At 44.7% G+C, this 13,582-nt stretch overlaps 1 protein-coding gene across 5 annotated transcripts in view; it reads right to left on the reverse strand.

Moving 5' to 3' along the window:
• Window positions 1-291: 291 nt before the first annotated feature.
• Window positions 292-13,582, reverse strand: part of LOC116516428 (solute carrier family 2, facilitated glucose transporter member 11-like) — a 47,415-nt gene continuing 34,124 nt past the window's right edge. For all 5 annotated transcript variants that reach the window (XM_032228897.1, XM_032228898.1, XM_032228895.1 and 2 more), the window contains 7 exons: window positions 10,808-10,956; window positions 7,059-7,246; window positions 6,655-6,765; window positions 5,785-5,886; window positions 5,434-5,509; window positions 1,448-1,575; window positions 292-1,230 (listed from right to left, as the gene is read on the reverse strand). In XM_032228897.1, coding sequence (XP_032084788.1) covers window positions 1,024-1,230; window positions 1,448-1,575; window positions 5,434-5,509; window positions 5,785-5,886; window positions 6,655-6,765; window positions 7,059-7,246; window positions 10,808-10,956 — 961 coding nt within the window. In that variant the 3' untranslated portion in view covers window positions 292-1,023. The remainder of the gene's footprint in view (window positions 1,231-1,447; window positions 1,576-5,433; window positions 5,510-5,784; window positions 5,887-6,654; window positions 6,766-7,058; window positions 7,247-10,807; window positions 10,957-13,582) is intronic.

Here is a 13,582-nt window from a genome sequence, read left to right on the forward strand (position 1 = left end):
GGGGTGTGGATGGGCCTTAAGTATCGTTTTTTGTTACTCCAGACTTGGTGTCAGCTTTTTCCCAAATCATGTTTTACAGCTAATTCTCTTCCTGGTGTCATGTCCCAGATTCTTTGTTTGTTCCCCTTTTGGAATTTACTTCCTCCCAACCTACATGTTTTGTGTATTGTTTGTAATTTGTAATGATTTTTGGTATTTTAAAGGTTTCTTTTCTTGTCTGCCTTGCTTCTTTAATTACTCTGACTTGGTTCTTTTCTTTGAGATCTGTTTCAATGTCTTCCTATTCTAATGTGTTTGAGTTTTTAATTTCTTTAGAAATTTCTTGTTTTCCTATTCTTCAATTTCTTTGGGGTATTTTGCTTTTGGATTCAGTTTCTAGTTTTCCTAGAGGCTTCTGGTCTGGTTCTGTTTGGTGATATCACTTTAGAGGTTTCTGATCTTGCTTGCCTTGTGACTACACTGTCTTGGTGTGGTTCCCTCCCCACAGGTACTTGCCAAGGGGGAAGAATTTCCTTGCTGATACTATTTCTTGAGTATGTCAGTATAACAGCACCCAGGAAGAAATAGTTGACTTCATTATCCCCTCCTGTCAACTGGCATTGGGAGTAATGATGATTACTTGTTTGTGAGTCAAAGATACAGTTCAGAACTATCACTGCAAAAACCATTTCTGTAAAATGTTTTCTTTTTATGGGAGTAAAGACATTCTTCAAAACAAAGAGAAGGGATAATTGGGTCAAATAGCTTAAGAACTATTGATGTAGGGTGTCTGCTGGATATAGTCAAAAATATACAGGTGTTAGCCAGTTAATATGATTATACTCTCTGGACTTAAACTGAGAAGACGGGCTTTGTTTGTAGTGCAGCGTACAATATGACACATCAAATGTTCTTCAAATGTAGAAGTGGATTTTTCTCTTTGTGAAGCTATGCAGCATTTCAGAACAAATGCTTTAGTGTTGTGATTGGTAAATTTTATGTGCTGTACAGTTCTCAAAATACAGAGATTTTGCAGTTCAAGCATTAAAGTTTGGTACAAAGTACAGTTTCCTTTGGAGAACTATTTTCTATGAGAAAAACTTGTTTCTTTCCATAATTTAGCTTATTAAACTCCATTGTAATTTCAAGAATAGATTTTCCCTTTGTTTCTGGAAGATATAAGTAGATGATTACACTTGAAACAGCCAAGATCCCCATAAAAATCAGAAAGCAGAAGGGACCAAGATATTCCTGAAAACAGAGAAAGGAAAATTAAAACCTAATAAAGGCACACAGTGTTGCATTCTTCAGGGTTATTTAAGGACAGGCCAATACAGGTCTGGATCTAGTTCATTAAACAAGCCCTATCCATTTCTATTTCATATTGTTGTGCAGTTAAGCCAGTGTGTATATAACATCTGGTTCTTTTGGTGACTCAGGTGCATTGGCCAAATCAAGTTACTCTTACCACAATGAATGGGAAGATCATCCCAAGCAGAAAGAGCCCCATCCAGTTGATAAATCCCACAATTACAAAGGCAGATGGACGGTATGTTTGATTGAAGATTTCCACCATAACTGATATTGTGGCACCAGCTAGCAAAGAGGGAGAGGAAGAATGCATAATATGACAGAGTCAGTGCTCATGTAAGGCCTCCAAATGTGGGAAGAGTGATGAGAAAGGTTTTCTTGTAGCCATGAATGGACTGGGCAAGGATAGATGCATTTCTGAGGGAAGTAAGAATAAGTCATCTTGGGCTCCTGCTGTTCATTCCTAAAATCAGGCAGGCAGCCTTATTGCATTCACTTACCATATTTTTCGGACTATAAGATGCACCGGTGTATAAGATGCACCAAGATTTCAAAGAGGTAAGTAAGAATTTTTTTTCTTCCCCGGCCCCCAGGAGCACTCTGCAGGCTTCAGCAGGGGTAAGGCAAAAATGCTCCCATTTTTCACCAAAACAGGGGCATTTTTCCCTTCCCCCAGCCATGCTGAAGCCTGCAGAGTACTTCTGGGGAGTGTGGGAAGGCAAAAATGCCCCCGTTTTGGTGAAAAGCGGCCCATTTTTTGCCCATTTTTTCACAAAAATGGGATGTGGGGTGGGGCTTCCAGAGGCCAAAAATGGCTGTATTCAGTGTGTAAGAAGCACCAACATTTCCACGGTCTTTTAGGAGGGGGAAAGGTGCGTTGTATACTCTAAAAAATATGGTAATAAGAACTCATCATTCCAGAAACCATTATTGTGTGTCTGGGGAGGATTAAGGGACACACCTCATGTAAGGTATTGAGTGCCTAACAACAGAAAAGCAGATTGCTTAGAGCAGAGTTATAAGGTCCTTGATCACAAACTCCATTTATTTATTAGTCAAATTTGTATGTCAGCTGACTCCCAGTGATGAAGCTAATCACAACATTCAAAAGAAGGAAATTACAATAAAATTGAGTATCGTCCGCATATTGGTGGTATCTTATCCCGTGCCGTCGGATGATCTCTCCCATCGGCTTCATGTAAATGTTGAACAGGAGGGAGGACAGGACTGACCCCTGCGGCACCCCATAAATAAGGGGCCTAGGGGTCGACCTCTGTCCTCCAACCAACACCGACTGTGACCTGCCTGAGAGGTAGGAGGAGAACCACCGAAGAACGGTGCCTCCCACCCCCACCTCTCGCAACCGCCGCAGCAGGATACCATGGTCGATGGTATGGAAGGCCACTGAGAGGTCCAGGAGAACCAGAACGGAGGCACGGCTCCCATCTCTGGCTCTCCAGAGATCATCGGTCAGTGCGACCAAAGCAGTTTCTGTGCTGTAGCAAGGCCTGAAACCAGATTGGAAGGCGTCTAGATAATTGGTTTCCTCCAAGGACCGACGGAGCTGAGAGGCCACCACTTTCTCAACAACTTTCCCAACAAAGGGGAAGTTGGAGACTGGATGATAGTTATTTAAAACGGCTGGATCCAAGGACAGTCTCTTCAGTAGGGGTCTCACCACCGCCTCCTTTAAAGGGGGGGAAAGGACCCTTCCCAGAGAGACGCGGTCACTATCGCCTGGATCCAGCCCCGTGTCATCTCCCTGCTGTTCGCGACCAGCCAGGAGGGACACGGGTCCAGTACACAAGTGGTGGCACTCACTGCTCCGATGGCCTTGTCCACTTCCTCAGGGGTAACAGACTGAAAATCAATCCAACGATGTCACTCAAGACCCTCCCCCGGTACCTCGGCTGGCTCTGCGCAATTGGAGTCCAGGTTTGCCCGAAGCCGAGCCACTTTATCCATGAGAAATTGACCGAACTCCTCAGCCTTACCTTGTAAGGGAGTGCTCGTATCCCTCCCTTTAAGGAGGGAACGGGCTATCCTAAACAAGGCGGCTGGGCATGACTCAGCGGAAGCTATCAGAGCGGCAATATGAGTTCTTTTTGACGTCCGGATTGCCCGGAGGTAGGCTCTGATGCAGGATTTTAATAAGGCTTGGTCTGACATGGACTTACTGGATCTCCAGCGGCACTCTAGGCGTCTCTTTTGGCACTTCATCTCCCAGAGTTCCTCAGTAAACCAAGGAGCCCTCCTGGATCCACTGCTGCGGATCGGCCATACAGGTGCAATCCGGTTAAGGGCCCCTGCCGCCGCTGAGTTCCAAGCAGCGACCAGAGTCCCAACCGAATCGCGGGCGAGAGTATCAGGTATAACACCAAGTGCCGTCTGAAAGCCCATAGGGTCCATAAGGCGCCTGGGGTGGAACTACCTAATCGGTTCCTCCTCCCTACAGTGGGGGATTGGCCTCCGAAAGTCGAGCCTCAGTAGGCAGTGGTCCGACCACGACAGAGGCAAGATCTCAATACCACTCAGACCAAGATCACAACTCCACTACTCCGAGAGAAATACGAGGTCAAGTGTATGAACCGCCGAGTGAGTCGGATCCCGAATTACTTGGGTCAAGCCCATGGCTGTCATGGAAGCCATGAACTCCTGTGCCCCATCAGAGTGCTCGCCGAGCGAAGGCAAGTTGAAATCACCCAGCACCATAAGCCTGGGGAACTCAACTGCCAGCTCGGCTACTGACTCGAGGAGCGAGGGGAGAGCTGCTGCAACGCTGTTGGGAGGCAGGTACGTTAGCAGCATGCCCACTTGACCCCCAGGGTCCAATCTCACCAGCAAGGACTCACACCCGACAAGCTCCGGAGCAGGGGTCCTACGAGGAACTAAAGACTCTCAGATAACAACGGCCACTCCCCCACCCCTTATCTGGGGTCGCAGCTGGTGAAGCACCTGAAAACCCTCTGGGCACATCTCGGTGAGGGGAACTCCTCCCTCCGGGCCCAGCCAGGTTTCAGTAATACATGCCAGGTCTGCCCCCTCGTCTAAAATTAAGTCCCGGACAAGGGGAGCCTTGTGAACCACAGACCTGGCATTTAGCAACAGCAGCCTGAGACCAGGGTCCTGACTACTCATGCCATCTGGCCTTGGAGTGGGACGGATAGGGCTGGAAGGAAGGATCTCTGTAACATAGTGAACCCTCCTTCCCCGGTAATGGCTCGCCCTAAAGTCCCCGCCATATCTGCCCCTCCCAGTTAGGACCGTAATGCTCCGGCCCACTCGCATGTCCATAGGGCCCCCACCCTCCCCTACAGCGATCGACATCCCTGGCAAGCCCTTCGAACCATACATTCTAAGGCTGAGGGTTAAACCAGGCCCCCCTAACACTTCTGCAAAGCACTCAGTGTAGGAGGTACCCGGTACCCGGTTATAGTCCCAGCCTTCTCAGATGTACACACTCATACAAACAGACACTCCCCCACAACAATGGATCTTAAGGAGAGCCTTGTTCCAGAGGGCCAGGATTGCTACAGAGACAGTCCTGATAAATGATGTTTAATGGAAGGAACCTGGCCTGTGCCAACAGATTAAAATAGCTGTACTGTGGGTGACAGACGGTCCCTCAGGTAACCAAGCCCTAAGCACGGTATGGTTTTAGAAGTAGTGAATTGCACTAGGAAGCAAGCTGGCAATCAGAATTAGGTTAGGGTTAGCAGAGTAGTTACATGGACCTATTGAAGCATGCTTGTCAATGTCTGTGTATTCTGGACCAGATGGAACTTCCAGGGGTCTTCAAGGGGAGCCTAGTGCAGACTGCATAATAGTCAAGCCGAAAGGTGACCAAGGCACAAGTGACTGAAGCACCTCTGGATCTAGGAAAGGGCACAACTAGCACATCAGATGAAACTGTGTAAAGGCCTTTCTGGCTATAGCTACCACTTCTTTTTGAGCTGCACTGTAAGTCCAGGAAGATCCCCAAATTGTGCATCACATCTGAAGAGAGTGCAATTCCATTCAAGATCAAAGATGGAGTACCCCCAGATCTGAGTGGCCCAAACCCCACAGCCATTTGATCTTGGGTTGGCAATGTTCTTCCCCATCCAAGCCGTACAGTAATCTGTCCTGGATGAAGATACTCACAAGGTCCAATTCCATAGAAGATGACAAAGAGGAAGATGAAAATGACACTCAAGTAGTGCATCCAAAAATAGCGATGCTAGAATGAAAAAAGGCTCCTTTAAATGTAAGAGCAACCACACTCCGATTCCTGGCTATTGCTATGGCAATTGGAAATTTGAGGTATCAAATTGGATTAAGGGGACATTTAGCCTTCCTGGTCTATAATGGGGCTCCTGAAATACGCCCACAAAGCATATCTGAATGGTCTTCATTTTGCCATCCACCCCATTTTCATTTTGCTATATCTCACCATTGGGAGAAACAGACACTTCCGCTTTTGCCAGAAAAAAAACACTAAAATACTTCCCTTACTTGGAATGAAAGGGTTACTGTGAGTGCAGCCAGCACCAGCACCATGGCAGCATATCCTCCCCATAGTAGAGGTTTCCGCCCAAAACGCTCAATCAGAGAACTCTGAAATGCAAGAGGAGGAAATAAAGAGAAAATACATTTTGATGAGCTAATTGTGGGAATACTAACAACTATTCTACAAAATCTATTAATTAAAAGTATAAGAGTTGAAAGGGACTTTGGATGTCTTCTAGACCAGGGGTGTCAAACTCAAGACCCAAAGGCTGGATCTGGCTTGCGGGGTGCTTAGATCTGGCCCATGGGGCACCCTGGAAACAGCAGAGGATTGGCCCATGGTGCCTCTGCTCATGAAAACATAGCTTGGGGGGGGGGGGCTGTGAACGGCCTTCCTGAGCTCTGTTTTAGCTGGCAGAGGGTTGCATGAGGCCGTCGCAGCCAAAAACAGAGCTCAGGAGTCCATTTTCACAGGCAGAGCACTCAGGCCACCACAGGCACCCCTGACCTAAGTGACATTGAGCTGGCCAAACCCTCCCCCCATGCCTCCCACCCCCCAAGTCAAACACAATCCTGATGTGCCCTTCAATGAAATCAAGTTTGACACCCCTGTTCTACACCAACCCTCTGCTCAAGCAGGAGGCCCTAGACCATTTCAGACAAATTGGACAGCCATCCAATATCTTTAAAATACATAATTGCAGCCACACAGCTGATGTTAATAACTTATATCTGTCTCATAGAAAACCAACTATCAGCAAAGAATAATGGGGCCAGCACTAACCACCATCTTCAACCTGATTTGAGAAAAAGGAAGGCATGGTTCTGCCCCTCTTTAACAAGGTCATCCCTTCTTGTATGTCCTGTTGAACTTACGCACAAAATGGATGAGAAGCACTCACAGATGCCAACACCCAGTGCAATGTATGGAATGAGGGTTTCTTCAAACTGGGCTGTGCGAAAAACTTCAAACGAGTAGAAGTAGATCTAGAAAAGAACAAAAAATGAGAAGATACGCAGTGTTTTTAAGGGAAGGAAGAGAGAAGGGGAAGTTTTTTTTTAAAAAAGAAAAGGGGCCTTGGGTCCAATTAATAATTTTAAGTAGGGGAGATCAATGTCCAAATCAGCCTGCACCAAATAAAAATTTTTCCCCCTCAAATGGTTCTATGATCTTGCCAAGCTGGGTTTTGTGATGGGCTGAGCCACAGGTTGTGTTACTCTCTGCCAACAGTGACAGAGGACAGCAGCAGTTGTGGGATTCCTTTGAGCAAAGACTTAACTGCATTGATGCCACACAGCTGCAGGGTGCTCATGACGGTGATTGTCACATACAGCTGCCAGCGCAGTGATTGGGCCTTCAGCACCTCTAGGACTCGGAGACTTTTTGTGCAAGACATGGCAGCCTTTTCTTTCTTGATGTCATCAATCTCAGCTTGATGGTCCCCCTCACCCCAGAGTTGTTTGATGGCTGTGGAAAGAAGGACATGCATGATGGCTCCCTTGTATCCCTTTGCCCACTTAGGTGGCCCTAGGTCAATATACACTTGAGATTGAGATCTGGACAATCCATCCATGAATCTGTTATGGAGATGGGGCAAAGTTATGTGAATATTTATATCTAAGATTGATAATTTTATTGCCAGCTTGGAACTGTTCTTCAGGCTTACTCTTGTGCCTGTTTCTCAAGAAAAGTAAGTCTATCTTGTTTTCTAAATTTCCAGCAAGATAAATGGGTGGAACATTTGCTAATTGCAGAATATGCATATAACTGCACATCAGACAACAATTCATATGTCTCTTTTTCCTACTAAGTATGGTATCTTTGGTTTTCATTCCCACACCCCTTCTTCTAATTCAGCAGTGGATAACTTTTAAGTATTAGTGGTGATTTATCTTTTTTTTTTTTTTAAAAAAAATAAATTTTATTTGCACCACATTTACACCATACAATATGAACAGGAGCTTCCTGTTGTTTCTAATAGCAATTACCAATCAATATCGCTCACCTTATATTGTTTCGCCTTCTATTATATTTCATTTGCATTTCACCATTCTTAACCCTCCTATCTTACTCATCTGTCTGCTATATTGGCTGATTACCTGTAGTAAATTTAAACCACTTGGATACATATATATGTGTTTATTCTCCTTAACTACTATTTTTGGGCTTTGCTGTCTTCCTTCATTGATCCTTGTTTCTTTCCTCCATCCACCCATATCTGGTAGTATTCTGTTTCTTCTTTTCCCTGGATTTCTTTTGTTAATTTGTCCATTTCAGCACAGTCCATAACCTTTCTTATTATTTCATCTTCGCTTGGAATTAATTTGTTTTTCCATTTCTGGGCTTAGAGAATCCTCACCACTGTAATTATATGTAATATTAAATACTGGATTTCTTTTTTGCATTTCGCAGTCATTATTCCTAGTAAAAAAACTTCAGGTTTCCATTCTTTTTTAACACCTGTTATTACCTCTAGCCACTTTTTGATCCTTTTCCAATTTTTTTTTAATCTCCTCACAGGTCCACCCAAAGTGGTAGTATGTTCCATGTATTGATTCACCTTTCCAGCATTTGGGGGAGGTATTTGTTGAGATTTTAGCTAACCTTGTTGGTGCCAGATGCCATCTGTAAAACATTTTGTACTGATTTTCCTTGTATGCAACTGTTAGTGTCATTTTAAAGTTTGTTCCCCAAAATTTTTCCCATTTATCCAATTCAATATTATAGCCAAAGTTCTGTGCCCATTTTATCATTTGTTCTTTCACAATTTCCTCTTCCATTTTATGCATCAGGAATAATTTATATATTCTCCCTATCATCTTTCTATCTGAGCTGTGAATTATTTTATCCAATTTGTGTGGTTCTGTTTTGATGACATATATTTTAGTATCATTGTGTTTAGTTTTGATTTGCAAGTACGTTAGCCAGTCAACTTTCATGTTTTGTTCTGCCAATTCTTCAATTGTTTTTAAATTTCCCTGTCTGTCAATTATGTCTTTGTATCTTAGCATTTTATTTATATCTATAAAATTTGGATGGATCGTCCTTTCTGTCAGTGATAGCCAATTCGGGATTTCACATAATGGATTTTTTTTATTTTGAGCCAGTTTTGCAATAACGCTCTTCTAATTAAATGTTTTTGAAAGTATTTGTGCGTTTTATTTTTATCATCCCATAGGAATGTATGCCAACCTGCTTGCAAATCATGGCCTTCTAAGATCAAAATTCTTTTATTCTTTAGCTCTATCCAATCCATGTTATTGTTACTCCTAATGTGTATAATTTATCTTGATAATGATTTATCAAGTCTTGCAAAATCAACTTAAGATAGCTAAAGAGATTTACAAAACATTTATAGACAAGCATCATCATCTGATCCCAGTTTACAAACTGGCAATTACGTTTTGATTTCTACTTGACATGCCGCCACCTTGCAAAAAATTGGATTACAAATTTATTAGTCCCTTTCCTATTGAATCTGTAATTAATCTTGTGTACCAAGTCAAGCTACCTGCCTCTATCAAGGTGTGTTTCAAATTTCATTTTTCCTTTCTACTTTCATTCTTTCTTGGGCAACTTCCTTTCATCCTTCATTCCACTTCTGCCTCCCAAGTTGCTTCCATTCTGGACTCTCAGCTGAATTGCACTCGAGAAGAAACTGATAACCAGTGCAGCCTTCGTAACTGTGGGATTGTCCAGTAAGCGCAAGAGCTAGACTTGTCGTCAGTTGCTTGTTCTTACCTACTTCCTTGGTTTCATTGCTTTTCAATATTTCTTCCTTTATTAGAAAGGGTCAACCTATGCTCCTAATGTGTATGCTCCAAAGCACCTGAGAGGCAGGACATGAAGTAATGGATGGAAATTTATCAAGGAGAGATCTAGCACAGAGAACTTTCCTGATAGCCAGAACAATTAACAACCAGTTTCCCTCCACAAGTTGTGGGTGCTCTATCACTGGAGGTTTTAAAGAAGAGATTGTCCAGAACAGGATACTGTCCTAGAGGGCAGTGATGGCTGGATCAAATGCCCAAAGTGCGCGAACCCCCAAAATGCAATGTGCATGTGGCCCCTGCGCACGCATCCTGACCCTGTACATATGTGCCCCTGCATGCACCCCGTGTGTACATGTGCATGTGTCCCCTGCATGCTTCCCCACACACAAGCACCTCAGCCCCCACACATGTGCAGCAGAGATCTGAACACCAGCTGGCCAGTGGCATGCTCACGCACATGCGCGGCGGATCTCAGCTGGGCAACTGCTCGCATGGCCACAGAGAGGGCACTGCATGCCACCTCTGGCATGCATGCCATAAGTTTGCCATCATGGGTATAGGGTCCCCTGCGTATGCAGGGGGTTGGGCTAGAAGATTTCCAAAGTCTCTCCCAACTCTGTTATTATATATTCTATTCTGTATCGATCAAGGTTACTCTAGTGCATGGTTGATGGCTGATTTACCAAGCTTTTGATCTAGTGCTTCTAGTTCACTTTGTGTCCAGGGTATAATTACTGCAAAGGATTGAAGAAGTGGGCTAATTCAAGTGTTTATGGTTTTAACAGTATTTCTACCATTAAGCATGGATTTCAGGACTTTCCTTATGCTTTCTGTATATTCCTTAGTTATACTGTATTGGCCTCAAAGTGTCTAATGCTATTTGATTGCTGGAGCAACCCAGATGCTTATAAGTATCCTCTGTGATGAAACTTAATTTGTTTTCAACTGGCATTTTAATTCCATCCCTTTTTAATTAATTTTCAGTTCAGGAGCATAGGCATGGCGATGGAAAAACACAATTCTCTCAGGTTTCCTTGGTGGCTGCTCTGCCAGGTATCAGGCAAGAGAGTTTGATGTTCCCTTCCCACTTCCTCTCTTTGTAAGAGCAGATCCCACATACCCTCTCTCTCCTCAACTGCATTAATGGTCCTGCTTGCCTCCAAGGCAGAGGACTGCTGGATCTGACAAGCTTCCAAGTGTAATAGCATATTCCAGCCCTGTTCCCCATTTGGCTTCAGAAGAAGGATCCTCCTACCTTTCAGGAAGGCCTCTTCATTGCCTTTCTGTATCAGAAGGTACCGTGGGGAGTCAGGAAAGCATGGGAGTGTCACCAATTGGATTGTGGCTGTGAGCGCACTAAAAGCCAACAGCAGGGGCCACAAGGACTCTGTGCCCAAAATCTCCCTGCAGAAAAAGAGCAAACGTAATTTGTACTGCACCAGCAGAGAGAAGGCTTTGGCTTTTCTCCACCAGACTTTATTTGCTCACTACAGTATTCACCCCACTTTGTGAGTCTCTATAGAGTCAAGGACACTCAGTAGGGATAATTGGGTCCCCCTGCAGATTTTACTTTGCTAGTCATTGACAAGGGACAATTCTCATCTCCATTTCAAGGCCATTGAGCCAGCACTGTCCGAAGACATTTCCATGGCCAGCACGATGTCATGGACCACTGTCATCTTCCCACCAAAGTGGTACCTATTTATCTGTTCATCCTATCATGTGGAGCTTGGGTCTCAGACCTGGGCTGCTGACTTTCCAGCTGACAAGCCCAGTGTCTTAACCACTGAGCCACCGTGCCACGCAGCATGGATAAGATATGGGGAAATTATGCAATCTTCTTACCACCTTCACCAAGGAAAGATGGAAGAAAATCCCTCTTCCAATGACTGAATGGCATTTAAAATTGAAATTTGAACTGAAGTAGATAATCCAGATATGTTTAAATAGCAAATAATCTGTCTTATTATGAGCCAACATGAAGGTAATATTTTTATTGTGCTATTATAAAAGATGGGAATAAGATTTGAGGTTTTCTTTCCACTGGAAAGCCATTGTTATTGTAAGCAATAAAAGACTTATAGTTTGGCCTATCTGAAATTCTGTGGAATGAAATTGCATCCAAGAAGGTGGAAACGTAAGATTCTACAATTTAGAATGGTAAACCATATGTTGCCATAACATATTCAAAATATTTTTGCATCATCTTTACCATTGAGGTGGAGATAGCATCCAGGAATGAGTTGACCTCGTCTGCTCGCTGATTGGACTGAGTCTGACAGAGCTGTTTAAACACTCCCCAGATTCTAGGGCTTCCCAGCTTTTGACTCAGTCCCTCAGTGTGGACGGACGTGTCAAACCTTCTCTGAATTGTATTTCTAGAAAAAAACAAAGACATAGTATTAGCAAGGAATTGAACTATTTTGTAATCCATGAGTACTGCCAGCTGACTCCCTCTCACAGATAGAGTCACTGGTTTCCCCTCAGTGGCAGAGCTTTGGCTCAAGCCCTGAGGGGCATATTTCAGTGTAAACTATTGATTACAAAGGCCTCTGATATCTGGCTGAGCTTCATGCTCAGTTTAAAGGCTCATTTGAAATTGTTAGAGCCTACAGGGCAACAGGAGCTTCACTCCACCCCAGCCTCTAGCCAGCCACTTTGAAAAGACATTGAGCCCCTCTCCCCTAGCCTGTCTACAAGCCAAGGCCAGGTTTTTCGAGGCTGTTGTGATGCAGGTTATCTCTCCCAAGGCTCCATCTATAGTGGCAACCATTTTAAGAGCTTCATGCTTTTTCTTCGTACTGCCAGCAATCAGACAAGATAGTGACAGCAAGCAGCAGAGATAAGGGAGGCAGATTACACGCCACTATACAGAGACAGCAGGGAGCATTGTGGCCTCAGTTGCAGCTTTACCAAAAGCCCACTTGCTGAACAGAGCTTTGCGCTCTCTGGTCATTGCACTAGTCGTGAAGTAGTGCAAGACTCCTTAGAGCTCCGGGTGCATTCAAATCACCTCCTTGGGCAAGAGTTCTCGTACCCTGTACAGAGCTGACTGCAACAGTCACGTTCACAGCGAGGGTATGAGGTGTGAGGCCCTGATCACCATGAGTGGTCTCAGTAGGCACGAACCACCTGACTTTAAAATGGGGGCATCCTTGCAGTAGCTGTCAGACACTTTACCGCAATTAGCAAAAAAGGGCATGAAACTGCATTTTGACAGGAGTGAGTTAGGCTGCCTGTCAGTGAGCCAAGATGGAGGAAACAGAATTTGGTCTCAGCAAGGGAAAGTCTGACAGAGACAGAGCTGCTACTCCGGAGCCACTGACAGCCCCCAGGGCCCCCTTTACAACCCTCTATGTCAAAGGAGACAAGTACAGCTTCATAGCTTTCAAAAAAGGCGAAATCCCGCAGGATCTCCAAGACTACTTCAAAGTTTGAAAAGAGAAGAGATAAGGCTCTAGTACACCTTTGCTCAAAAGCTAGAGAAGGAGAGATAAGGGAAGCAAACTTGTCAGAGGATGAGGGCATGATTCCTGAACAGCCGGCCTTTACCAGATTGTTCCAACTGGCTCTGTTTAAGTTGCTGCTCTTCAAAGCTAAGACCTCAGCAAACCTCTGGGTCAAGACTACTGTGCCTGCAACAGAGACCTTAGTCTCCCCAGCAGATTCACTCTTCTCAGATCACACCACAGAGGCGGAGATAATTCCATCCCCTAGACCAGTGATGGCGAACCTTTTTCTTATGGTGTGCCACAATTGTTTGCACGTGTGCTATCGCGCACACATGCATGCCCACACCAATTCACTCCTCCCCACCCACCTGCACATGCACATGCAACTCCTCCTGCACATGTGTACATGATGCCTCCCCAGGGTCCGGAGGCTTTTTTGAAGCCTGGGGAGCGCGAAAATGGAACATTTCTGAACTTCTGGTTGGCCCGTTCAGCCGTTTTTTGGCTTCCTCAGACTTCAGAAAAGCCTCCGGATGCTTGGGAGGGCGAAAAACGGCCCCAACAGGCCATCCGGAAGT

This window comes from Thamnophis elegans, chromosome 13 (genome assembly GCF_009769535.1).
Source record: "Thamnophis elegans isolate rThaEle1 chromosome 13, rThaEle1.pri, whole genome shotgun sequence".
Taxonomy (NCBI): Eukaryota; Metazoa; Chordata; class Lepidosauria; order Squamata; family Colubridae; genus Thamnophis; species Thamnophis elegans.